At 52.7% G+C, this 26,649-nt stretch overlaps 1 protein-coding gene across 1 annotated transcript; it reads right to left on the reverse strand.

Moving 5' to 3' along the window:
• Positions 1-21,392: 21,392 nt before the first annotated feature.
• On the reverse strand, positions 21,393-26,384 carry IRX6 (iroquois homeobox 6; the record flags this gene model as incomplete). The annotated part of the gene is made up of 6 exons (XM_079800036.1): positions 21,393-21,524; positions 22,446-23,060; positions 23,723-24,030; positions 24,350-24,459; positions 25,145-25,402; positions 26,340-26,384. The coding sequence occupies 6 exons, from the start codon at positions 26,382-26,384 to the stop codon at positions 21,520-21,522; spliced, it is 1,341 nt and encodes a 446-aa protein (XP_079656162.1). The 3' UTR covers positions 21,393-21,519.
• Between the last annotated feature and the right edge of the window lie 265 nt (positions 26,385-26,649).

Consider the following 26,649-nt stretch of genomic DNA (forward strand, 5'->3'; position numbering starts at 1 on the left):
TAAGATTTCTTTCGGCCAGGTGGCAACAGAAAAGGCTTGCCCGGCCCGCGATGGGCAGCGATGAAATTTGCTCACTTGCTGCGTGGTGTTTGCAGACAAAGAGCCTGCCTGGTCATCCTTAATGATGGAGCGAGATGGTGACGACTTTTTTGACAGGCAGCTTCCGGAGAAACTATACTCAGCCTATTGTCAAGTCATTTTACTGAGCTCAGGAAATTTCCATTTGTCACTTAACAGCCATATGTCCAAAGCAAGATGCTCTGAACACGAATTGTGATCCACCCCCCTCCCCCCAGTTATCTGCTTAAAATGCATGTTCTCTCACCGATATGAAATGTCCCAATTTCTGAAGCAGTAACCTTTACCCCCGCCCCAATAGTAACACCCAAGTTTTCTTATTGAATACCATCGTAGTCTTTTTCGCTAACAAACCAACCCCCTTCATAAGCAGTCATTATTCTCGATAAGTATGTGGTGAGTCAGGAAACAGGGAGGAAGTGGGAAGTTTCCCCAGACTCAGCAGAATTTGGTGTCCGAAGCAGAAATAGTCCATGGTAAGTGCCTGGCTCATAGTTATGTGCGTCTTCCTTTCCTGCCCAGGTTCGAGGGGAGAGGTTTTTACAGGAATATGTTATGGCTCCGGACTGGACTGTAAAGTCCTCGAGACAGAAAATAGATTTTATTTGTTTATTTCTCTCTGCAGAACCTAACCAAAAAAGCATTTGTTGATTACATGCTATAAATTTGGGGATGAGAAATGGCCTTAAAAATCTTGACCAAGTTCCTTCAAACTCTGGCAACACTGCTTATCATATCTGGACCGAGACAATATTTTGAGGATTATTGAAGTGTTGGGCAATTCTTGTGCCATTTGGCTATTGTTGGGACTGAGCAACACAGCAAAAACATTTATAAAATGCATAATAATGATTTATGCAGTAACTTATACTCCCTCAGGCAAAGATGTTCTGTAAACCCCCAAATATTTGGCCGCGGCAACATTTAAGACATCTTAAGATGCTTAAATGCCATGAGATTTATAAATATTTTTAATAGTTAAATGGATTTCACTTTGAAAGTTACCTAACAGTCTATGAGGTCTGAGGTTGGAACTTGTTTTTCTTTTTCTTTTTTTTTTGGTATTTGAATGTGCTTCATTTGGATTGATGCAAGCAAGTTAGTATGGGAGCTTAATGGCATATCATAAAGGATTTAACTTAATTCCACCATAATGAATTAATTCTCGCAGTAACACTGTTTTCATTATAGATTTAATGACATCACCTTGGCCAAGATTCAGGAATTCAGAACTCTAAGTTACCCTGAATTATCTAAACACCAGAATGGAAAGATGACTCCGCTGTGTGTCTATGTGGGTCCCAACTGAGGATGAGAGGACGTGCGGAACATCTATTAGTCTGAGTTCAAGATGAAACTCCCAACACCAGTGAGGAAACGGGATTCCACATTCTCTTAAGTTGTCTTTAGGGACATTCGTTGTACAAAACATGAAGCCAAGAAGGCGAAGAAAGCCCTGGTGTTTCTTTCCATTTGCTTATGTCATGATTATTTGTTGTAAACATGAAAAGGATAACTATGCAATCTTAGGCCATAATTCAGAAACGAGTTTCACCAGTTAAGGAAAGGGGGAGGGGGAAGGGACGGGGGCGGGTGTAAAAATATGTACGCTCCATTTCCAGGACTGTGTTTGATTTCCTTTTGGGTTTGTTTATTTTGGGGATTTAGAGGGATAGTGCGTCCTATTTTTACAGGCCTGTATTGTTACCCCAGGAATATTTCAGCAGACGCAAAATTAGAAACAAATTTCGTGTGTTCCCCAGTGCCCTTCGGGCCTTAGAGGACAGGAAGAAAGTGAGGTGCTTGTCATCGGGATGCCAGGAAGCCACAGGGAAGCGGAGCTTAGGAACCCAATTGTTCGAAACGGGAGAGCAGCGAGAAACGAACAGCAGATGATCCCACGCCTGGACGTGGGAGCCTCGGAACGAAGGGACCGCCGGTGACGCTAATTGGCCTTGAACAATGGCTGTTGGCAGGGAGGCAGGAGAGAGGGCCCGTTGGCCTCTGATTCTGTTTCACAGACATCTTTCCACGATTTGAAACTGACAATTGTAGACACAGAGAAACACTTGGCCTAATTTGCCAGCCTATGGGACTTGTGGGTGTCACCCCGCATGTCTGCATGTGTGCGGCCGGTCCCTGCCGGCTTCAATCAAATTGGAGAACACAAAATCTGTAATATTTTCTTTTGTTCTCACAGACTAGGGAAAGGGCTGGTAGTCAGTGTCCCGGGTGTTGACAAGAGAAATGGATGCCGATTTCTTAGAAGCGTTCCTTATGCTTCTATTCCAGCAACGCCTTCAAACTCAGTTGTCCGGGCTAAATCCGGGCCAATGTGCACGGGTGTCCAGTGGGAATGAGTGGATGTTCCCGTGGAGCAGATATAGTGTCGGATTTCCATCTGTAAATAGAACTATTGCTTTCATCGGCGAAGTCTTTACTTACCAGCTCCGTGGTTTCCAAACACCACTCCTGCGAGCGCCCCCTTTCTGATTTCTTGTCATATCTAAGTTTCACTTGCACTATCACTTACCTGTGTGTGTTTTTTCCTGTTCAAAACACTTACTTTTTAAATGAAATAAATTTATTTTTAAAAGAAAGTTTATATCCCTTCCAAAGATGGAAAAAACATCCCACGAACTCCACCTCACCACGTCCCACCATTACAAAGGAACCATCCACAGAATTGCGCCTGCCTACAGCCCTCCCAGCCCCAGGCCTTCACTCTTTAGTAGGAAGGGAGGTCCTGGGTCAGAAACGTGCTGATGATGTCCGGGTGCCCGTGGAGACGATCTCTTTGATAATCACAGGATGGGAGGCAGTGAAAACAGGACTCAGTGACTCGTCTTCAAAGCGCTCACAATCCAACCGCAGTGCAATGGCGAGACTGTCAAACTACAGAAGGGAGGGAGGCCACCGTTCTTGAGTGCCTCCTGCAGCTCTTTGGTTTCCATCCCGAAGACACTAAAGTTCAAGGAGAGAACGATGCCCGGCTCCGGTCAGAGAGTGCGTGGGTGACAGAGGGTGACAGACCCAGAGTTCCTCCTTCCCGTCTAGCACGCCTCCCACTCTGCAAAGCCAAGCTTGGAATTGATGGGCTTTTCTCGTGTTGTTTGTTTGTTTAAGTCAACAGGGAGTCCTTGAACTCCATCGAGGACACATCTTACTTGAGTTCAAAGAGCAGTGCAATTGTTTAAAGAAATCACTACAGAACTGTTTTGGATTTATCCATCCATTGGAGCTGAAGCGAGATGTTACACACGGACACGGGCTTACAGTTAAGCTAATCATCGCAGAGATTGTTTTTACTGCTTGGAAGTATTTTAAAAGCAAAAATATCAGTGAAATCCCGTGCATCAGGCCATTTCAAATATGCTACTTTTGTTTATACTCAGGGCATGGAGGCATTTTCATTTTAGGTCTTGACAGTGTTTCTTTTTATTTTTTTTTTCATTGATAAAATAAAGTCGATTTCATGATGGACGGAGTCACTCCTTCCAACACAAGAAAAAGACACAGCATGTCCGTGAGGATAGAGACACGTGTCTCTCCCAAGTATTGAGCCCGGTGCCAGCAGAGAAAGAGGGTGGACCCAGAGGTTGAAGGTCAAGTGTGTCTGCGGCCCACAAACCCTCAGCAGTGGGTGGCGGCTTGTCCCAAGCCTGGCGCAGGCAGCGGGGCCACGCATCTGCCCTGCCGCTGCTCCGGGAGGACCACCTCACACACCCGTGAGCTGTGAACCGTCAGTCTGTGGCCACCACGAGACGCCCGCTCTCAGATCCATCCTACTGACGAATGTTTTCCTGCTCCTTTACTCACATAACAACATCCGTGTCATTCTTTTTTTTTTTTTAATATATTTTTTTATTGATTTCTTACAGAGGAAGGGAGAGAGATAGAGTCAGAAACATCAATGAGAGAGAAACATCGATCAGCTGCCTCCTGCACACCCCACACTGGGGATGTGCCCGCAACCAAGGAACGCGCCCCTGACCAGAATCGAACCTAGGACCCTTCAGTCCGCAGGCTGACGCTCTATCCACTGAGCCAAACCGGTTTCGGCACATCCGCGTCATTCTTAGTAGCAGCCCGTTCGGCTGCCTCAGGTTAGGCAACTCACTAGGAAAGCTTTACCTTTAGATAACTTTTTTTCTCAAAATCTGGAGCAGACACGGAGTCTTAGAAACCCTATGAAGTAGCCGTTATTATTCCCATTGTACAGATGAGGAAGCTGAGGCCCAGAGAGGTGACGTCACTCTCCCAGGATTACCCACCCAGTAAGATCCAGCACTGGCGGCTCCCAAATGCACAGCCTTGTTCCCTGTGCCAGGGGCTCCCAGACTCATCCCATACTAAGACACCATATGGTCATGTGAAAACACAGAGACTTCCAGGTCTCTCCCCTGTCAATTTTTTAAAAATATTTCTTTATTGATTTCAGAGAGGAAGGGAGAGAGAGATAGAAACATCAATGATGAGAGAGAATCATTGATTGGCTGCCTCCAGCATGCCCCCCACCAGGGATCAAGCCCAACCCAGGCATGTGCTCTTGATCAGAATCGAACCCGGGACCCTTCGGTCTACAGGCTGACGCTCTATCCACTGAGCTAAATTGGCTAGGGCTCCTCTGTCAATTTTAAGTCAGTATTCTGCAGCGGGGCCTAGGATCCTAGACAATTTTTATTGTTGAGAGTGTTACAGATGTATCCCATTTCTCCCTTTGCCCTCCTCCACCCAACCCTCCCCCACCCAGGCCTTCCCCATACAATTGTCTGGGTCCATGGGTTATGCATATATGCATATATGTTCTTTGGTTAATCTCTTCGCGTCCCCTCCCACCCTCCATCCTCCACTGAGACCTGTTATCCTGTTCCATGCATCCATGCCTCTGAACTTATTTTGCTCGTCAGTTTATTTTCTTCATTAGATTCCACATATGAGTGAGACCATGTGCCATTTGTCTTTCTCTGACTGGCTTATTTCACGTAGCGTAATAGTCTCCAGGTCCATCCATGCTGCTCCAAAGGTGAAAAGCTCCCTTTCTGCCCTGGCTGGTTTGGCTCAGTGGATAGAGCGTTGGCCTGCGGACTGAAGGGTCCTGGATTCAATTCCAGTCAAGGGCACAGGCCCTGCTTGCGGGCTCAATCCCCAGTAGGGGGCATGCAGGAGGCAGCCAATCAATGCTTCTCTCTCATCATTGATGTTTCTACCTCTCTCCCTCTCCCTTCCTCTCTGAAATCAATAAAAATATATTTTAAAAAATGCTCTCTTTTTTTTACAGCCTCATAGTATTCCATTATGTAAATACCCACACATCACCTCCTTTCTGACCCATTTTCTCTCTTATTTCCCATAATAATTCTAGGAATCCCAGGCCCCCTTTACAGGGGAAGCACCCGAGGCTCAGAGAAGTAATGCCATTGGCTTGAGGTCCCCTGGCTCACACAGGGGCAATGTCCTAAGACTCAAACCCAAAGTTTTCTGACCCTAAATCTGGTGCTCTTCCCGCCATTCCCAGAGAAACCTAAGTGAAGGAATGAGTTCAGTGAGGGAAAAGGAGAGTCATCTTTATTGAGAGCCTGGACAGGAGGCAGCCACCGGGACTCATTTGGAATCAGGTGTTTGCTGAGCTGCGTAGCGCTCTCAGGCCACACGGAGCCCCCGCCCGCCTGATTCCCGTAGGGTCGTCCCTACGCGTGAGTGACTATGGAACCGTCGCTAAAATCAAGTCCACGGAACTTCTTGCTAATGTTATGTATTAGGTAAAACCACACTGCGCTCTGGGCTGCTTACTTAAGAACGGAGAGGAAAAAATAAATGCTTGAGACTTTGATCTCCTGTTTTAAATCTGGCTGTTATAAATAGATAGAGTTGCAGCTTAAATATACTAATGATTTTTCCCCCGCCACTATGCAAATCATACTGGTTCCTTAGCAACAGAACAAATAAGTGTTTCTCCTCTAATTCCGTGTGTGTTAGTTTAGGGAAGGCACACAATAAGTTAATTAGAGAGTGGTTGGGGGTGATTTGTAAATGTCATATTAACATGCCGCCTGCTTTGGTCGCACCCAGAGACTTCGAAATAAATGGATGCCATTTCTGACGTGGTTGATGAATTTTTTTTGGTCTCCAGAACCTTTTCCCAACTAATATTTGGAACAGAGATTTAAAGGTGATATGTGAGGCGTTTGGTTATAAATTCTAATTACAGATGGGCTCCGTCTTTTGAAAAGCAGATATACAAATTTAAGCCGAAAGAAAGATAAAGCAGGGCATCGCTAGATTCCCAGGGCATCCGAGGGAGTTCTCCGGAGCCTTTCACTTTACTGGGGAGAGAATATGGGCTCAGACTGGGCACATGACTTACCATGGGCCCGGTGTCTGTACTTGGCTAAGCTTCCACTCAGATCCAGGACTCCCTGTTCAGCCTGTCATACCCCCTCTCATTCCAACACGTGCCCCTGTGTTCCTTAAATAGCCAACTCTTCCCTGTTTGCTGGCAATGGCTTGTTTATACTTCTGTTTTCCGTTCGCCTTGGCCTTGATTTCTGCCAGAAGGTACCCCATGTCCCTCTCTTCCTTCATGGATGACTGGGCAGTATTACACCCACTCGTGAACTGTTCTCCGGGAGTATGGAGGGGGTGTGTGTGTTGAGGGTAGGAATAACATAATTCATTCAGAATAAATTCTGAGGTAGAAAATCTGAAAAGAGTTTTGAGAAAACAACAACATAAATGAATCCGTTCACTACAATAATCACTTGTCTCCTATTTTAATTATTTCCAGCGCACAATTTGTTAAAATTTGACCTATGTTTACAGCTTTTAAAACCACCAGCCTTATTTTGATCATTAACGAATGTCAGGCAAAGGCTGTCTTTAGATTTTACATCACCTGCAGAACCAGGAAAGACAGTGAAATGGACAAAGATGTGGACTTTGAATTCAGAGACAAAATCCAATTTTGTGTCGGCTGGGAATACATTCAGCCGCAAGTAACCGAAAACCCAACCAGCAGTGGTTTAAAGCACAGGACAGTCACGGTGTACATCCCTTTAGGTCTGATGTGTGCGGTTTCGGTGCTGGCTCAGAATATAAATGAGACCAGGGCCGAAGGCATGGTTATAGTTGCTGCCACCGTCCTGGGCATGCCCTGTCCAAAGGCAGGGGGCACAGGGGGCCGGGAAGTGGGAGGTCTCTTTATACAGCTCTTTCCCAGAAGCCCCCAGGGGTGTTGTGTTACATCTCCTTGACCACAACAAGCCACCCTGAGCGGCAGGAGGCTAAGAAACCCTCTTTGCTGGGAGGCGGGCAAGGACGAAGGGGTTGGGCACGCTGCTGACGGACAGCCACACACCGGTCTGCCAGCACAATGCCCAGCCCCTGTCCCCTTGGCACCTACCTTTCTGCATGTGCTAGTCCTGTTCTTCTGTGGGCAGCCGAGGGTTCTCTTGGCTGCAGGTTGGCCTGCCCTTGGCCTGGGCAGCTAAGCCCCTGCGTGCACATTGGACAGGGAGCACAGTTGGAGTTGGAGGGCTCACGCTTTAGCTTCCTTGTCCTTGAGTGGGACAACTCGAAAGCATATTGAACATTGATTTCCAGCGGCTCTCGGTGGGATCATGACCCCGCTGCCCACAGAGGTAACCTGCCCATCCATGCACCCTGCACTGACTGCCTCTTCTGCTGTCTCCCTTCTCCTCCCCCTCGCTGGTACTCCCTTCGATCATCTTCCAAGTCAACCACTTGTATTCAAATCTTGCTTCAGAGTTAGCTTTCTGGGGGAAGGGGGGGGGGGGGGGAGAGGGGAGGAGTCCAGCCCAAGATATTAGCTGTGTGACCTCTTTAACTTCAGTTCTAACTGCAAAGGGAGATCATAATCCCCATTCAGGTAGCTACGCCCCTTGTGAGAATCAATGACAAAATACGTGTGAAAACGCACTGCAAACTGCGAAGCATTCGACGGGGCGCAGGGAACACGTGGGCTGGAAAACAAGGGCTTTTTCACCCACGCCGGCCGGTTAGGTTCCGTTTCTGTAATCTGGCCCCTACTTGCCGAGGACTGAGTCTCTGGGCAGAGATGCCTTTCTTTGACAGGTAAAGGCAGTGCCATTGCCAAAGTGGTACTTTCCCTCCGTCTCAGCTAAGAGCCTTGCTTTTAGCCGTTACTGCACTGGGGTTCCAATTAGCTGCGATTCTTTAGAGATTGGGGGGAGGTGCTAAAATGCTCCACACGGTCGCATTATAGTTTTTAATATTCGGTACCTTGACAAAGATAAAGTTAATTCTCTGTCGCAGGTACTCAACTGGAAACCTTTGGGGACTGGCCTCAAAAAACCCTACCTCCATTTCATTTTCTGCATAGGACTTCGATGTACTGGCTACAATCTCCTTAATGAAGCCAGGCTTTTAAAAATAAGCAGAGTCATCTATTTCCATGCAATGGAAACGCTCATCAAATAGGGCTTGCGGTTTCCTCTCTGTTGTTGTTTTTTTAACTTGACCTCCAAGATACGGGCCGTTCTTCTGGCTCCTCTTCTGAACTTGGTGCTTTCCTCCCGGTCTCCCCGGACCTCCGGCGGTGGGCCTGCGCTGTCCTGGGACTGGCTGGCACCCACTCCACCTTCTAACACCTGCAGCTTCCTGGCCAAAGAAATTCATCTTCCAGACATCACCACTGATCTCCTCTTGGCACGTGAACTTGACCTTGCAGTCTACTTTCCTATGCACTTTTGTACCCTCGAAGAGAACATGTTAACACCTTTCCTGAGATCTAATTGATGCACAGACACTGCACCGATTGAACGGGTACAGTTTGTTGAATTGGGACATATCCAAATACCCGTGACACCGTATTCCAGGTCATCGACTTATCCAACACCTCCCCAAATTTTGTTCTATTTTGTTTTTTTAGATTTTAGTTTTGTTTTGTGGTAAGAACACTGAACGTGAGATCTACCCTCCTTACAAACTTTTAAGTGCCCGATCCAGTATCGTTAGCGCCAGTCACTGCTGTGGTACATCGGGCCTCTAGGACTTCCTCATCTTTGTACCCATTGAAAGGAAGCTGATCTGCGTTTACCTTGAAACACATGCTTGTGTGTGTGTGTGTGTGTGTGTGTGTGTGTGTGTGTGTGTGTTTTAATCATTTCGATTAAATGATTTTATCGATTTTATTTCTTTTCTTTTATTGATTTTAAAATAGGTTTTTCTTGAGCAGGAAAAAGGCAGGTAATTGCACGTTAGTGACTCTAGCCAAAAAATAAATGACCACATACATAAATACCCAGGTTCCCAGGACCTTGAACTCAAGGGCAGAAGTGTGGGCTCTTCCCCTTCCTGTGCCTTTGGTGTACCTGCCGCCTTCTGTGAAACTGCCTCCTCCCTTGGTCCTTCCCTCGTTTCCTTGTCTGCCCTTCCTCTCTCCTCCTCATTCATTCACTGTCCACGCTGGGTTGTTTGTTTGTTGCTGTTGTTTTGTTGTTGTGTGGCACCTACCTTGAATCGGTTCCTGAGCTTGGTGTAGGGAACAAGCTAGACAAAACGGACCCCTCCCTGCCCCGGCCAAGTTCATGGTCAACTCCAGCCAACAGGACTTTGTCCTGCCAGCCCTTTCCTTGTTGTCCAAGCCACTCTGTCCTTCACATCCCACTTGGAGCATTAGTTCCTTTTCCTCTGAGGAACGTAACCCTCCAGAAACGTCCTCCCATTCAGGTGCCTACTCTGACGGTCAGGGTTCCATACACTGTCAGCTCCGTGGAAGAGGCCTCTCGCAGCCGAATTTATGGCTGGGCAGAGCCATTTCATAAAAAATGATTCATGGTAATTAACATTTTAACTTCAGGCCATTTAATGGCACCTGACAAAGGGGTCAAGTGAAACTCATGGGTGTCATAGGTCAAAGGGCACAGTTATGGGATGGGGCTGAGCGGTAGCTGAGAATTCGATGGAGAGAGTGTGCGAGAGCTGCGTACAGACAGGGCTTCTGCTCCTGTCCCTGCTTCCTGTGTGACCGCCAAAGGGACGCCGCCTCCCTCTCAGATTAGAAACGTCTGGTCTGTGTACGTTTGAGAATTCAGTTTTGTTAAAAAAAAAAAAGTGTAAGACTGCCCCACGCCCTCTGCCTCATGGGTCCCCTACGCAGCGTGCTGCACATTAAGGAACGTTTCCTGGATCTCCAGCATCAGGGACTTACTTTCCTGAATGTCCCAACCTCGCTCGCTCCACACGGGCTCCTCGCCCTCTGACCTCTGAGCTGAACTCCCCAGGGCCCATTCGTCTTCGCATCCTCAGCTCACTTCCTCCCCCGGACCTAGGCTCCACTTTGCTTCTCTCCCAGGAATCCCCACCCCCCTTTCTTTTCTTGCTTTCTGAGAGTTTATGGATCGACCTTGGCAATGTCCCTCCTGGCTCCAAGCAGCCCTGGGCACCTCTTTCCTGAGGGTGGTCTCACCCACTGCTCTGCCCCCTCCTCACAGATGGGGTCTAAACACCAGCCACTCACACTACAAACATTGGGCAGAGCGTGAGACCAGAGCCAGTGTGCTTCAGAAATGGGAGGTTGGAGGGTCGGAGTCCTCCTGGGCAGTAATGAGATGAGTGGTCAAGGACTGGGCAGCAGGGCAGACAGCGCCCCGGGCACTGGCCCTGCATCGCTGGGGGCGGGAGCCTCCTGTGGAGATAGAGCTGCTGCTGAGAGCCGCACACTCCCGGGGAGCAGGTCCACCCCACGAGGGCAAAGTGTGGGCGTGAGACCATGCTTCCGTCTGAGAGTGACCCCACGTGCCCAAGTCCATCTTTGGGGAATGGACTTGGCTGACGGAATGGAGACGCCACAGTGAGGTGGCCCATGAGAACCGGGAACTGGAGTCTGTGCGTGATGGCCGCAGGGACCTGGAAGGCGAGCTGGCGCTGCGGGTCACTCCCCAGGGAGTCCAACCGGCTGTTAAAACAGTCGTCGCCGGTGTTTACAGAGCACTGTGAGCCATTCCCGAGCGAACACTGAGCATCCTTCACCGGGTTCCTCCTAAGCTGATGAGCCATCGCCCACAAGCTCCGGTCCAGTTTTATCCCATTTCACAGGGAGAAGCTGAGGCTGGGAGAGATGGAGGCTGCGAAGTGGTGGGGCCTGAATAGGAACCCAGCTGGCTCTTCCTCCTATATTGATATCTCCATCATGCTGTCAAGCTGCCTCTTGACCTGCTGAGCATGTCAGGTGGACATAAAGAGTGGGTAGCAATGCAATGTTTTTCTGCCCAAAATTTTACTTTAAAAATGTGAAAGTGGCCCGGCTGGCGTGGCTCAGTGGTTGAGTGCTGACCTATGAAGCACGAGGTCATGGTTCGATTCCTGGTGGTCAGGGCATATGCCCGGGCTGCAAGTAGGGGATGTGCAGGAGGCAGCTGATCAATGATTCTCTCATCATTAATGTTTCTATCTCTCTCTCTCTCCCTCTCCCTTCCTTTCTGAAATCAATATATATATATATATATATATATATATATATATATATATATATATATATATATAGTGAAAGTGAGCTATTTAAAGAAAATATCAAGTGAACATAGTATATGTTTGGATATGGCCTGAGTCTTAAAGGAGACGTGAGAACTAGCATTGGCCATGACGCTCTGAAATGCACACAGCGGGTTCAGTAAGTACGCACGTCTGAGGAGCCCCGGGGAATAATGAGGACTTTTCCAGTGTCCCCACCGTCCCCACTGTGAGGCCCAGCAGCAGCCCGATGGCCGGCCGGCGGCGGCGCTCTGACCTTGCCTCGTGTCAATGTCAATAGCTGTTGTCACCGGGCAGTGGGCCTCCCATGTGGTACTTAGAGACTCTCCTTATGCACTTAAAAGGCATCATTAGTACCAAGTGGCCATTAAAGCAGTCTTGCTGTTCAGAATGACTTTCCGAAGCAAATGCAGAGGAAACGTGTGCAGGGTTGAAGCCATTAGCTGTGACCACAGAAGGACTGACCGTGGGCAATTGAGCCATTAATCTTGATAAGGGGAAGTGGGAGCAATTCATAAAACCCACTTGGTGAGGTTTCTCCCTAAATGGACATCGAGTGGATGACCCCATGTCTCTGCTCTAGGTAAGAGGGACACGAATGAGCTGAGACATGGACTTGGCATGATGAGCCAGCCAGGCAGGCTGGGCTGCAGATTAGCGCGCACAACAGTGATTCCAGGCCTCACTGCGGGGGGAGGGGGGAGAGGGAGGAGGGGGTAAGGGGCATGCCGGTGGCAGGGGTAGTTGAGGTACAGCAGGAGAAATTGCCGTTGGCATTTGATACAATACTTGCTCTGGGCCACGCACAATTCTAACGCTTTACATAGTCACTGTCTAATCCTCACAACAGTCCTGTGAGGCAGGTACTGTTATTTCCATTTTAGAGATGAGGAAACTGAGTCCCGGACAGGTTATGCCACTTGCCGAAGGTCACACCGCTGGTCAATGGCAGAGCTGGGATTCAGACCTGGGGGGTCTGGTTCTCACCAGTTTCCTGCACCGTGTGATCTGAGAGCAGATGCCCTCTGCCTCCTGCCATTGCTGGGGGGCGGGGGGGAGCCTGGGCTTTGGGGTCACACAGACCTGGATGAAGTCCCCAACTCTGCCACTTCCTGGCAGTTGGGCCTTGAACAAAGGACTTCGCTGACTTAAGACTTCGTTTCCTCCTGTACAGAGTGGAGAGCTGTTCTGAGATTGTACGGAGTGCCAGGCACTTCACAGCACTTGAGTCCCTGTCACTGCCCTCTTCTCCCACATCGAGGCGACACACACATGGTCAGGCCAGGACGCTGATGGGGGAGTTGATGGACAGCCAGATGCCTGCCCCACCAGCACCATCTGTGGCGAGGGACTGGCCCAGACCATTGGCCAGAGAGTCAGCACCCTCCTCCTGGCCACCTGCTTCCTAACTGGTCTTGTGCTTCTTGGGTTCTGAGTTAGTGCCTCTTATGAACGGAATGTTTGTGATTCTCCAGAATCCACATGGGGAAGCCCTAACCCCAATGAAACAATATTTGGGCTCCTTCCCAAACCATGGGGGGGGGGGGAGGGTGTACATATTATACTTCATTTTACTGTGGGGAAACCAGAAAGATCCATAGATTCGAAGGGAAAATCGTAGGCTTCCAGACTCTCAGTGGGCCAAGCCCTACCCGTCACCTCCACCCAGCTTCTAGAAAATGCCAGGGCTGGAACGAGAAACAGCCTGGTTGTAATGGCCCGGTTCTCAGCCTCGGCTGCACATTGGAATCACTTGAACGCTTTACAAAAACACTGCTGGGCCTCACCCTTAGAGACTGGATTGAACTGGTCTGGGGTACAGATTGGATACTGGTGTTAAAAATCAAAACAAAATGAAACACCTCCCTGGCTGGCTGTAGGCCCCACAGGGTGGAGGAGGACTTCTCTAGACTCATCATCGTGTCACTGTTGGCATCATGGCTCTGGGACAGGGTCTCTGAGGCTCTAAACGAAGCCCATTTGGAGGCAGGCCCAGGCCCTGAGGGAAGACACCTGTCTCTGGTGATCTCACAAATCATAATCACCCTTTCCGTGAACACGGACTTACTAGCCAAAGACTAGAATGTGTACCAGCAGCGATGTGAGCTGGTCATGGCATTAAATAATGCTGAATCGCAGAGCGACCCAAACCACTCATTTTCCAACCCGATTTCTGATTCACAAGGGAGAAGCCTCAGTTTGGTGCTAGCTTGTCTTGAATCGCCCTTCAGCTCTTGGCAAAAAATAGGGAGCTGGTTTACCAAGGACTAAACTTCAAGTAACACTGATCTAAACCTTTGTCCCCGTGGCAGCTAAGTGAGAGAAACGTGGAAATTAGGAAAGAGCCACGGGATTTCACATGACCTCAACCCACTAGGGGAAAGCTGAATCTCCAAGGCACTTGGTGATTTGCCCAAGGACTCCCTTCTCCAACTTCATGTTGAATGAAGAAAATCGCACCTCTAGAGCGTTCCTCTGCCACGTGACTGGGAGATAGACAGCCCTTAGACTCCATCCTTCCTCTGATCCCAGAGGAAGGGCCAGACAAGTCCCACGGAGGAGGAGAGGGGAGAGGAGGCATGGAGGGCAGGAGAAAGAATAAGTCGTGGAGAAGAGCATGCTTGTTGGTTCAGGAGACAGATTTCAGAAGTTCCGTGGAGAAATAATTTGGTTCAAAAAAGAAAGAACTTTCTAATGCTGCCCAGGCTGCAGCGGGCTGTGTCAGGAGACAAGAGAGAGGCCCACCTTCTCCATCAGTGTATTTTCTTCGTGAAGGACACAGTCTTGCCTTCCTAGTGTTGGCTTTCCCCAAAGGTGGAGAGATCCTTGACTGGATGATCATGTTCGGGGACAGAATGCTGTTACACACACTGAGGGACAGGGGACTCCTAAGATGCTTCCTGCCCTGGAATCCTAGTTTATCTTTAGACACTGGGAGAGGCGAGTTCGTCTCCTAGGTTACCCCCTCCCCCTCTAAAAACAACCAGCCTTTGAGCTTCAGGGAGTGGGGGAATGGAACCAGATGAGGAGATTGAATGTGAATCCAGATGAAGTCCCAGAGGAACTGTGTCCACCTGTTCCTGGGATGTGACCAATGCTGGGCTAACAGCAGGTGTCCTACACCCTCAGGCTGAGCTTGGGGTCTGGCCACTTGAGGTTCAGCCACCGCTATTCAAGTTAGAGTCCCATCAGACCACCTAGTGCAGTGGTCGGCAAGCTGAGGCTCTCAAGCCACATACGGCTCTTTGGCCCCTTGAGTGTGGCTCTTCCACAAAATACCATGGCCTGGGCAAGTCTATTTTGAAGATGTGGCATTAGAAGAAGTTTAAGTTTTAAAAAATTGGCTCTCAAAAGAAATTTCAATCATTGTACTATTGATTTTTGGCTCTGTTGACTAATGAGTTTGCCGACCACTGGCCTAGGGGGCTTGTTGGTTACAAAGGTAGATCTTCTAACCCACACCCCCAAGGGTTCTTCTGTTATGGGCTGATTTGATGGTGGAGATCTATAGGCTACAGTTTGCCAAACATGGATCAAGAGTGTCTGGGACAGCCACCTCCCAGGGAGATGTGGGCAGAGGGAAAGGTGGGGAATGCTCTCCGCCTGGATGTGGGGGTGGGCCCAGAAGGCACCGGAAGTCTTTGTCCATTGGTCATCCCTGAGAAGGAAGAAGGGCAAGGTGGAGTCCCAGAGATACGCGATCATAGACTCCTAGACACTTAGGGTCTCAGAAACACAGGCTCTCATTTGTACTGGAATAAAATAATCCTACCTAATAATAGACAAATATGCAAATTGACCATACCTCTGACACACCCACAAGCCACGCCCACCATCCAATCAGAGCGAGCATGCAAATTAACCCAAACCAAGATGGCTACAGCCACAGAGAGCAAGGTTTCCTAGGTAACAGAGGAAGCCAAGCTTTCCGCCTGCCCTTGCCAGGCCTAAGCCTCCACTCAAGTTACAAAGTTTCAATTATAGAAGGTAAACAAATTCAAACAAATGGAGGCAGAATGGAGCTTGAGAGAGCAGGCCAGGGTTGCCGCCAGCAACAGGGGAAGCAAAGCTTTCCGCACACCCTGGCGGCGCCCACCTGCTTAAGGCAACAAAGTTTAAATTATAACCCCAACAGAAATGGCTGCCGGCCTCGGAGGGAGCCCCAGGCTTGGCTCCGCTCCAAGGGGACCCCCACCTGATCCGGGACACCCTTCAGGGCAAACCAGTTGGCCCCCACCCCTGTACCAGGCCTCTATCCTATCTAATAAAAGAGTAATATACAGATTGATCATCACACAATATAGCTGCCCCCACGTGGTCAAAGATCCTGCCCCCATGTGGACACAAGATGGCCACCACAAGATGGCCAGCAGGAGAGGGCAGTTGGGAGGCACCCAGCCTGCAAGGGAGGGCAGTTGGAGGTGATCAACCCTGCAGGAGAGGGCAGTTAGGGGTGACCAGGCCGGCAGAGGAGGGAAGTTGGGGGCAAACAGGCTGGCAGCAGAGTGGTTAGGGGGTGATCAGGCTGGCAGGCAGAAGTGGTTAGGGGCAATCAGGAAGGCAGGCAGGCAAGCAGTTGGGAGCCAGCAGTCCTGGATTGTGAGAGGGATCCCATATTGGAGAGGGTACAGGCTGGGCTGTGGGACAACCCCCCTCCGTGCACGAATTTTGTGCACCGGGCCTCTAGTCTATATTATAAAAGGCCAGTGGCTGTAATGCCGTAATGACCAAACGACCGGTCACCAGGAGGTGCACTGATGGGTCTCCCAGCGGCGGGTCTGTGGTCTTGCAGCGGCGCGGCAGGTCTGGGTCTCGTGAGACTTCACGAGCTGGGCCTCTAGTTTTAAAATAATAGACTGTCTTCACAGTAGAGCTTAGTGGTTAAGAATCAGCGATACCCAGAGTGTGACATCTTTGCATGCTCGCTGGATAACGGACGTCTCTTTACTTACCCCTCTGAGCTTCTGTTTCCTCATTCAGTAGATGGGCACACCAGTGAGTATAATATAATTCTCTCCAGGACTGTTACATGCGTCAGGGTAATGAAAAGACATGGCATGGAGTCTGGCACATGCTAAGGGCTCCACATGCTATTATCACTACCAGGGTCATAGGATCTTAGAGCCAAACGTGACCATAGAGGTCACCTGGTGAGTCCAATGCGAAGGTACTGACTCCCATTGGGAGTGGAATCTATAGACACTGGTTCAGCTTTTCTCAACCTGGGCCCCTGGTGGCTGCCCCCAGCTGATGGAAGGGACGCTTGAGCCATCAAGGGAGTGTGGAGGTCCAGTGCTTACAGACTCAGCCCTGAGAAGGGCACCGCCCTGCATCTGCCGGCAGGCACTTCGCGGCACTCACAGGCCAGCTGTTGGTGGGCACCAGCAGGCTCCGCCGGGAGAGCAGGGCTGTACCCTCCCTCCCCTGGCTCTGGTGTTTAATCAAAACAGTATTCAAAATATGATTCTGGGAGATTATATGGGGAGATTTGCAGGAGGCTCTCAGTGAGGGCAGAGAGGGTGGGAACAGATTGCTGCTGGGGCCGGGGCTGGGATAATCACAGGCTCAGATGGGCCATTCTCAGGCCCCCCTACCCAGCCCCCCCCCCCCCCCCGCCCCATGGAGATCTAGCCCATCCCAGCCCATCCCTGTATCCTACAGCAGGGGAGACCGAGAGAGGGGACGGGCCTGGTCCTCCCATAGTAAGGCGGGAATGGGATGGAGAGCCACTTTCTGGGATCCCAGGCTACTCTTTGGCTCTTCTCACACCCCACTGTCTCCAGGCAACCAGGCCCAGGTCTTGGGGACAGCCTTGGCTGCAGGCTCCTGCTATGGGTTGGGGGAGGCTGCTATGATTTGGGGGATGCAGGGAGAGGCTAGGCTTCCGGACAAGAGATGGAGAGACACCCTCCTGAGGTCCTGGTGGTGAGGCCGGATGGCTCAGGTGGGCTTTCTTCCCCAAGGCTCACTGTTCCTGGAAAAGGCTGATTGGCTGGAGGCCCTGTTGAGGGTCAGGACCCCCCTCCTCCCCCAGCCTCCATCCTTGACTCCCTGATCAGCCATGTGGCCTCTGGCTTGGGTAGGTGCCTTCTCTGGAGCCTCCACTTTCCCCATCTGCGAGTGCTGACACAGTGTGATGCTGAGGGGCCTCTCTGGCCACAGAATGGCTAGCTGGAGCCCCACACCCTACGGGGCCCCAGGAACAAGCCTGAGGAGGGAGGGGTCTACATAGTCCCTAAGGAGGAGGCGTGGCCGAGAGCGCCTTGAAAGAAACCTCTAGCTAATGCTCTTTATTACAAGCCTTAATCCTGCAAAGCCGACTGGAAATAATGTTTATCTTTTCGCAGTTTAATTTTCCGGACCCTAAGCCACGGGTCAGTGAGGGTGGCTGGAGGGTCCCCGGGGAGCAGGGGCAGGCGCATCTGTGTCCAGAAGCAGAAGGAACGCAGGGAGGGAACTTCCCAGAGGAAGTGTGTGTGTGTGTGTGTGTGTGTGTGTGTGTGTGTGTGTGTGTGTTGGGGGGCAAGCGGGGAGAGGAGGAACCCAAAAGGACCCTGAGTGGAAAGTTGGGGTCCCTCCCAGCACAGACTCTGTGACCCTGAGCCAGTCCCTTGCCCTCCCGTTTGGCCTCCGTTTCCTCATCTGAGGAAGGGCTTTGTACTTTTGTGGGTCATGATCTTTAAGGAAGATTTCGCACTTGGCTTTGAGCAGTGGCTGGAAATAGATGAGGAGACGGGGAGAAGATGCCTCAGCGTGGACAGGGGGAGACAGTCTTCTCCCAGGATGGGAAGAGTGGGGCTCCCACAGCGCCCAGGAGCGTGTGTCATGATGCTTTTCAGCATAGAGTAGAAATAAATCAGTCTGGGCTGTGCCTTTATGTAAGATATTTGTTAGGGAGGGATTAAAGTGAATCTTTTTACATATACCAGCATATAGCTCATTGAAAAAAATCCGCATTATTAACCGGTGCACCTGGTAAATATTTCATTGAAAAATCCACATTATTAACTGGTGCACCTGCTAATAGTCATACCGGCTAATAATGCGGATTTTTTCATAAATATTTACCAGTTAGTAATGCGGATTTTTCCCCCCATAAATATTTACCAGTTAGTCGTGCGGATTAAAAAAAAAAATTTACCGGTTAATAGTGTGGGTTTAAAAATAATTGTTTACCGGTTAATAATGCAAATTTTAAAATAAATATTTACCGCTTAATAACACGAATCCCTCTTCCTGGCTTGCAGATGGCCACCTTCCTGATGAAATAGGAATTTTGGGGGTGAAATAGGACAGGTTTAGGAAATTTTAGGAATTTTGGAAATGAAGGGGACCATGGGGGAAGCACAGGGCTGGGAGAGCAGAAGGTACATTTCCATAGAATGAGGGAGCTGGGAACAGCAGGTCTATATTTACAAAATAAAGAGGAGAAAGCCCCAGGGGAATAGGAAAACAATAAGGGGGAGGGGAAGAACTTCACAGGTCCCACCTGAGCTTCAACCTTTGAGCCCAGGAGTTACTATAGTAACCAGTCTAAGGGAATAGTGACCAATCAGAGGGGATATCAAGGCACCAGGGTCATGGGAACCCCCCCAAATTATAGCCCTTTGGTCAGAAGTTCAGGTGACCTGAGGACCCCTCAGATTGTGGCTGGTGCAATCCATGATTCTCTCTCATCATTGATGTTTCTATTTCTCTCTCTCCCTTTTTCTCTGAAATCAATAAAAAAAAATTTTTTTTTAAATTGTGGCTGGTGTCCGAAGGGAGGGCAGTCTTGCTCGGGACAGGGATCTCACCCTGTAGAGTCTGCACTAATTCGAGGTCGTGTCACGTTGCATTGGGGTCAAATTGTAGTGCTAAGATCTGTGAGTGTCTGAGTTGGACTTTATTTGGTTGGTGGCTGGAAGTCATAGAAAGTTTATGAGAAGATGACTGACAGGGTTAGGAACTGGGATTCTGGAAAAATAATCTGGCCGGGACTGATGTTAGCCAGAATTCTCCCTGAGTCCCAGGCCCCCTTGGTCACACAATCTCCTTTTTGACGTGTCATGCTGGTCACCAAAGATGTTTCCTTTCAAAAAAGAAAGAGCACCAATAAAGCAGATTGCATAGATTGACAGTTGAACGTGTGCTCGAAACACAGAGCTTGTGCTTGTATTATTATGTATTAATTATTGCATTGCTTTTCATACGACCAACTGTAAAACCACCTTTGCCCCACCCTGTGTACTGGTGGGGGTGGAGCCCTCCCAAGGTAGGCCGCCAAGGAGCTGCAGAAGATGCTCACTCCCGGGAGCAGAGGGTCCGTTGCTTCTTCCGCAGACACTGAAATTCATGTAAGAGGCCTGGATGCACACCTAGCCCACGCCTTCTCTTTAAAGAGCAAGGTGTGTGGCAGCAAGATCAGCGCACAGCTGCCCCTTGGGGAGCCTGGATTCCCTTTTCTTAGCCTTCCTGGGCTCTCCAGCCTGCTTCTTCCCAGCAACAGCTCAACACTGGCAAGTGGTATTTCAACATTTCCTCAAGACCCTTCTGACTCCCAGCATGGGAGGAAGACGGGGGAGGGGGGTCAGGGAGATAGCCTGCGGCCTGTCCCCCAGTTTAACCACCCCCTTCCTCTGCAGCCTCCACGGGTCTTAAAATCTCTCTCCCTCCCTTCCCCCCAGGACACGGACCCTCTCCACTCCAGACTCCCGGGACTGGCCAGCTGGCACCCGCGCGGGTCTGAAAGGCCATCCCCTCACCAGGGCGGGTCCGGCGGAGCCCAGCAGGGGAGGCCCAGCTGCCATCCCCGCTCCCATCAACTCCCCACGAGGCCCCGGCCCCGGATGCTCCTCCCTCTTCCCCCTGAGCATCTGCGAGCTCGCGCACTGGCTGAAACCGAAGCCACTGCGCCCAGGACGCGCGCACTCGGGCGCTGCGCGGGCGTCTGGAAATCTTTCATCCCTCCGCCCCCCAGTCCTGCTCCCCACACGGAGGGACAGAGCCCCCTTCCCCGCCCCATTGGTGGGCCGGGACCGGAAGTGTTTGCTGACACTGGTTTAAGGGAAAGAATGCCCCGTCTCGCCTCCGGCCGGCCCGGCAAGCTGTCGGACTTCGCCATTCCGCCCCATCCCAGGAGCGCGGGGTCCCAGCGCCCAGTGCCAAGGGACGGCCACGAAGATCCCCATTGTCCCATCCTCCCAATGAACTTGAAACCCAAGTACGAGGGAAACACACGCAGCTTCCAGACAAGTATCCTGACAGCTCCCACCATCCCCGACCTCACAGTTCAGTCCCCACCTCCGGCGCCCAGGATTCAGCCCGGAGACAGCAGGGCTGGCGCAGAGAGCGCGGAGTTCCGAGGGCTGAGCTGCAGGGGCCCGGACCTGGACCCAAACCCTGCCAATTTCTCTCCCAGAAATTGGAGACAGAGGTCTGCAGTCCACACCGCCCTGTCCCCCGGAACCCCTGGACACTTTCCGTCCTCCCCCACCTCTCCAATCGCCCCTGGAACAGAGAGGCCACACAGCGTAGGTCCGGCTTGATTATTTTTAAGGACACAAGGAATGGGGGCGAGGGGAGGGTGTAGACATAGGAGATCCTTAGGGGCCAGGTTAGCATGGCAGTTACAAAGTGAGGGGGCGGGGGTGACGAGGAGAGGGAGCAGCTCAGACCCTGAATCCAGAGGAGGGAGGCAGACTCGCCCCGCCTTCCCCAAGGTAACCTACCACTTCCTCTGGGATCTGAGGTGAGGCCCCTCAGCCCCCACTCCCAGCTCCGCGTGCAAGGAGAGCTTGCGGGAGGGTTGGTTTCTGTGTGTCTGTCCGTCTCTTAAGCGTAGGGAGAGCCCCCAGTTCCTGGTGAGGTCTCCCCGCTTCTTGGAGTGAAGGTGAGTTGGTGAAGTAGGGCTGATTTCCAAGATGCTTCCGCAAATCGCACCGGTGGCTAACCTGCTGAGAGAGGAAAGGTTGATTAAAACCCGGCGGCCTCAGGGTGGAGATTCCTAGGAAATTGGAGGCCAGGGGTGTCTCCTCCGCAGGGAATCAAAGGTCTAGAAGCAATTTGCTCGCCAGAAGTAACATTTGGACCCCTTTGTGTGTAAATTCAAATAACAATGTAACCCAATTTCCTAAGCCCGCACTAACCCTGAGAGAATGACCACAGAGAGCAGAATCTGACAGTGATTGCTGGAGGCGGCCAATTTCCTGGGAATGGCCTTTTGTGGGTGACATTTCCTTCCGCCAGGCCTAGCCAGAGAGCCAGCGGGGAGGGGCAGTGGGAAGGAGACACTGATTGGCAGTCACACCCTGCTTAGGGGTGATCTGGGGGCTGAGTGCGCTCCAAGGACTTCACCACCCCGGGCTGCCCTCCCCAGGTGTCGGGGGCTGCAGAGAGGATTGGAAGCTCTCTCTTAAGCCCTGGCCTTGCAAACTGTGTGCCTCAGGCCCTGCCCTTCACACTTTTCAGGGAGCCCAGGGCCTGCCCAGCCCTAGCAAACCCTGGATACAAGCATGGCAGGGGCTCACTGCCCTCCTCCGCAGGGCGGGCAGGGGCCAGCGCACCTGGGCCAGAGGGTCGTGATGGTGCCCACCTGGTGCACCTGGCAGGTCCCCGGGTGCCAGTGCAGAGGGGTAGGTTGCCCATCTCTTCAGTCACTGTCTCCCTCGGAGCTTATTACTATTATTTGGCTTTAAAATGAGGGAACGCTAGGACTACTATCCCTAAGCTTCCATTTCAAAGAGTGCGGTGGGCCCATCTCGTGCCAGGTGGAACCCGGCCGTGCCCAAGCGTCCCAGAGGGTATGCCGCGGCCCGGCAGCACTCGGGCAGGGGTCTTTTGGACACAGTCCCGGCGCCATTGGGGCCCGCTACCTTCTGCTCCGGATGGGTACTGGCACTGCCCTGCTGCCTCCCTCCGCCGCGGGCACGGAGCGCAGCTCAGGGGCAGCGCCTGCATCGCAAACGTGGGCTTCCCGAAGGCTCTGGCTCCGCGGCAAGGCTCGTCACGGTCGGAGTCTCTGAGGACCGGGGGTCGCCCGCCCGAGCCTGCGGGCTGTCGGAGACTCAGGCGGCACTCGGGGCTCCGCGGCTTGGGCGGGGTGGGAGGCGCCCCTTCCACAGCGCGGGCTGTCGCCGTGTGCGCCAGGGACCAGATGCGCGGCTTCTGGCTGCAGGGGTAGTGCGTGGTCAGGGTGGGGGCCCCTGGCTCCGCCCGGAGGAAGTCAGCTTCTCCCGATCCCGGGGGCTCATTGAAAGAGAAGCGGGGCGCCGCCAGGCCGCACTCCCTGCGCTCCGGCCGGCCCATGGGAGCTGCAGCGCACGGGGTCGGCAGTGCCCGTGCATCCTTGTGGAACTCTGCGAGCCTGTCCATAGCTGTGATCGCTGCCTCCTCTTCCTCCTCCTCCTCCTCCTCCTCCCCCTCCTCTTCCTCCAGGTCCTCCAGGTCACTCAGCCGGAGTCCCCGAGCTTCCCGGCTCGCAGCGAGGTCTGCAGGGCGTGAGGAGGGAGTGAGAAAGGCGCAGGCCCCCGGGGAAATCCGCGGGAGTGCCCATCCCCAGAAGCTTTTAGCGAGATTCGCCCTGCACTGGGGCATTCTGGGAGTCATCCACCAGACTGACCACACCAGCCTTCACCCTGGCCCCAGGGAGAGAACGCCCGCCCCAGCCCTGACCCCATCCCACCGGACTTCTCCTCCTCTCCATTCGCCCCCAGGCCAGGGAAACCCACACGTCTCTCAACCATATAAAGGCGAGGGGATAATTTCTACCGCATTTCCACACACACAGGTGGCCGATGTGGGATGTGATGCAGCAAGAGCTAAAGATGTGCCAGACACCTAGGCATTCATCCAGGGAAAGGCTCTGGAGCCCTGAGTTCTCGAAGGGGCCACAGAGCTGCTTTTCGAAGGAAATAAAGGGGCTGGCCACAGAGAAGAACTAGGGGGCTGCTTGGCTTAGGCGGCCAGGAAGGGCCCTGCCGAGGTGGTACTTTAAAGTCCAGAAGAAGCTGGTTCTGTAGGGAAGGCGGGGCAGAGGGTACCAGTGGGCACAGGCCCTGAGGCCTGCAGGTGCCAGGGTCAGCGAGCAGTGCCTTCCATAAAAGCCACCCCGCAGGCAGCAGGCAGCTGGGGTGGTGCACATTGCTGGTACCTTTGGTGTCGCCCTGTAGGCAGCCCAGCGACTCCTCGGCCGCATCCCCTGCCTTCCTCTCCTCCCCGCCTTTGTTCTTGGGCGCCCAGGTCATCTTGTTCTCCTTCTTGAGGCGCCGGCGCGCGTTGGCGAACCAGGTGGACACCTGGGTGAGGGTCATCTTGGTGATGATGGCCAGCATGATCTTCTCGCCCTTGGTGGGGTAGGGGTTCTTGCGGTGCTCGTTGAGCCAGGCCTTGAGCGTGCTCGTGGTTTCCCGGGTGGCGTTCTTCCTGCGCCCGGCACCACTCAGCTCCACGGCGTTGTACCTGCAGGGAGAACCCGGCTCACAGTCCCAGGCCGGCACAGCAGGCAGGAGAGGGTGTGCGGCCTGGGAATGGGCTCTGCTCCTGTCCCTCCCGGCTCATCCCCCTCCCCACTCGCTGCCCAGAGCAGCCCTACCTGGGCAGTGGACGGGGAAGGACTTTCCATGCCAGCCACCAGTGCACCCCACACCTCACCGCCCCGCACCTCACCGCCCCACACCTCACCGCCCCGCACCTCACCGCCCCGCACCTCACCGCCCCACACCTCACCACCCCGCACCTCACTGCCCCACACCTCACCACCCCGCACCCCGCACCTCACCGGTCATAGGGGCATTGCCCCAGAGTGGGCTCATAGGGATGATAGGCTCCCGGCTGGGACAGGCTGGGAGTGAAGGTCCCTGCAGTCTCCTTAAATTCATACTGTGCATTCTGGTGGGGGAGGAAGAAAAAATTCAGTTCTCCCTACATTTGGGGAGGAGACGAGGCGGGGTAGTTGCTAAGGTTGTAAACTCCAGAGGAGTCTGGTCTAAGTTAAATTCCAGTACCCACTGCCTCGCATTGGCCGTGTGATCTTGGGAACAGTTGCTAACCACTCCATGCCTCTGTTTCCCCTTGGTAAATGGGGATAATAATGGTCCCTATAGGCTATTGAAGAAGAGCGCTGGGCAGAATCCCTGGTGCAGCATAAGCAGTAGTTACATATTAGGGTTATGATCACTGTTACCACTTGTGTGTCCCTCCCCGCCCCCCACCAGCTGGGGGACTTCCCTGCCTCAGTTTCCAGCAGAGCTGGTCCCTGACCCTGCGTATCTCGGTGACTCTGGGTACGGTATTGACCTCAGCTGTACATTGAGGGAAGTGGGGACTTGCCTACCTCCTGTGTGAATAGAGATGCAAATGTTTCTAAACAGCATGGACTTCTGCAAACTGTAACGTGGTGCAAAGATGGACTTTGCCCCTTTCCACAACCCTCACCACTGCCTGTCCTCGGGGCTGGGCATCCTTCCTAGATTTGCCTGGAGATGTCACAGTGGATTTCCCCACGGTTGCTGGGCTTCTGCCCCTGGGCGGTGGGTTCTGGCGCACAGACCCGGGTCCCACCCCTTGCACTCACCAATGCCCCATATAGCGCGGGTGGCTCCGGGCTGTAGGGCAGGTACCCAGGGTAGCTCTGGGCAGCTGCAGCAGCCGCATAGGGGGCTCCATAGATGCCCAGGGCTGTGCCCAGCTCCGGCCGCGCACTGCCCAGCAGCCGGCTATCGTAGGGTGCTAAGCAGAGAGCCGCGGCCGGGGTGGAGCCCGAGGCTACATCTGGGACGGAGTGCGGGGAGGATTCGCAGCAAGTGGCGCTGGAATTTGCAGACACCAGAAACTACGGGGCGGGGCGAGAGAGAAGGCATGGGAGGTCAGAGATCACACCGGATCGCTCCTTCATTCAACATCACCTAAAAGCCACCGCGTGCTGAGCATTCTGCTGAGCACTGAACAGGGATGATACAAAGAGGAGATTCATCCAAATGGCCCTCAGAGACGCTCCTAAGCTGTTGCTAAGGCTTCAGAAGCCCACTCTGCTGGTTCCCTCGCAGACCCCCGCCCCTTCCTCATCACAGGGTCCTGCAAAGGCAGAGCTAGAAGTTGGCCTTGGAGACCTTCATCCCATCTCACACAGACAGACTCCCATTTTACAGAAAGGCATGCAGGCTTGTCCAAGGTCACAAAGGCGGTCAGAGGTCGGGCAGGGACTAGACCCCAGGAAGATATACCCCACACTCTGGAGAGAAACTGGAGAACAGTGGTGGGCATCCCAGAATTTCTCCAGGAAACCCTGGTCCCTGTACAACACCCACACAGGCCTGTAAATCTGAAGGAACCAGAAGCTGGGAGCTTGGACCGACCCAAGGAAGCGGGGAGAGAACAGAGGTCAACAACGAACAGCAGCAGGACAGTTGTGCGATGGACAGCGTCCTGGACTGGAAGTCTCCTTTCCTGAGACCCTCCTGGCCACCTTGCTGGCCATCTGTACAGTAAGGAGGCCTGTCTGGAAGCTCTCTGAGACCCCACCCGCCTCCTGAGCGCAGGGTCAGAGGGTCCAAGTTTCGGGTCACTTGCTTTTCCAGCTTGCGCTGGGGGAGTGGAACGTTCCCGGCTAGAACCTGAGGCTGTCAGAGTGGACGGTGGTAGTTACCTGGTCCCTGCTGCTTCTGGTTTCCCGGGAGACCCATTCGAGAGGAGGGCGCTCAGGGACAGGCCGGTGCACTGGGTACCCCTTCTATCCAGTCGCCCCCGCCCCCCAAGGAGGCGCCTCTTACCTGGGAAGCGCTGCCATACGGGTGTCCAAAGTGCGGGAAGGCCATGGTGGCTGTCCTTGGCTCGCCTGCCTCTTCTTTAGCTTGTTCCCGCCTCAGCCCCCGCGGTCCTGCGCCTCCAGCCGGGCGCTGCCTCAGTTCCTTATGCGGCTGCGGGTGCCCAGCGTCGGGTCCTCCGCCCGCTCGGCGTTACTGGAGGCAGAGCCAAGGGCAGACCGGCAGCCCAGCCCTGCGCTCTGAAAGGCGCTGCACCGGCTGCCGAGGTCCGGGAGACAGAAGGGCCCATGGATGAGCAGGGGAAGGGAGAGGAGGC

The sequence above is a fragment of the Cnephaeus nilssonii genome, assembly GCF_951640355.1.
Source record: "Cnephaeus nilssonii genome assembly, chromosome: 20".
In the NCBI taxonomy this organism is placed as follows: domain Eukaryota; kingdom Metazoa; phylum Chordata; class Mammalia; order Chiroptera; family Vespertilionidae; genus Cnephaeus; species Cnephaeus nilssonii.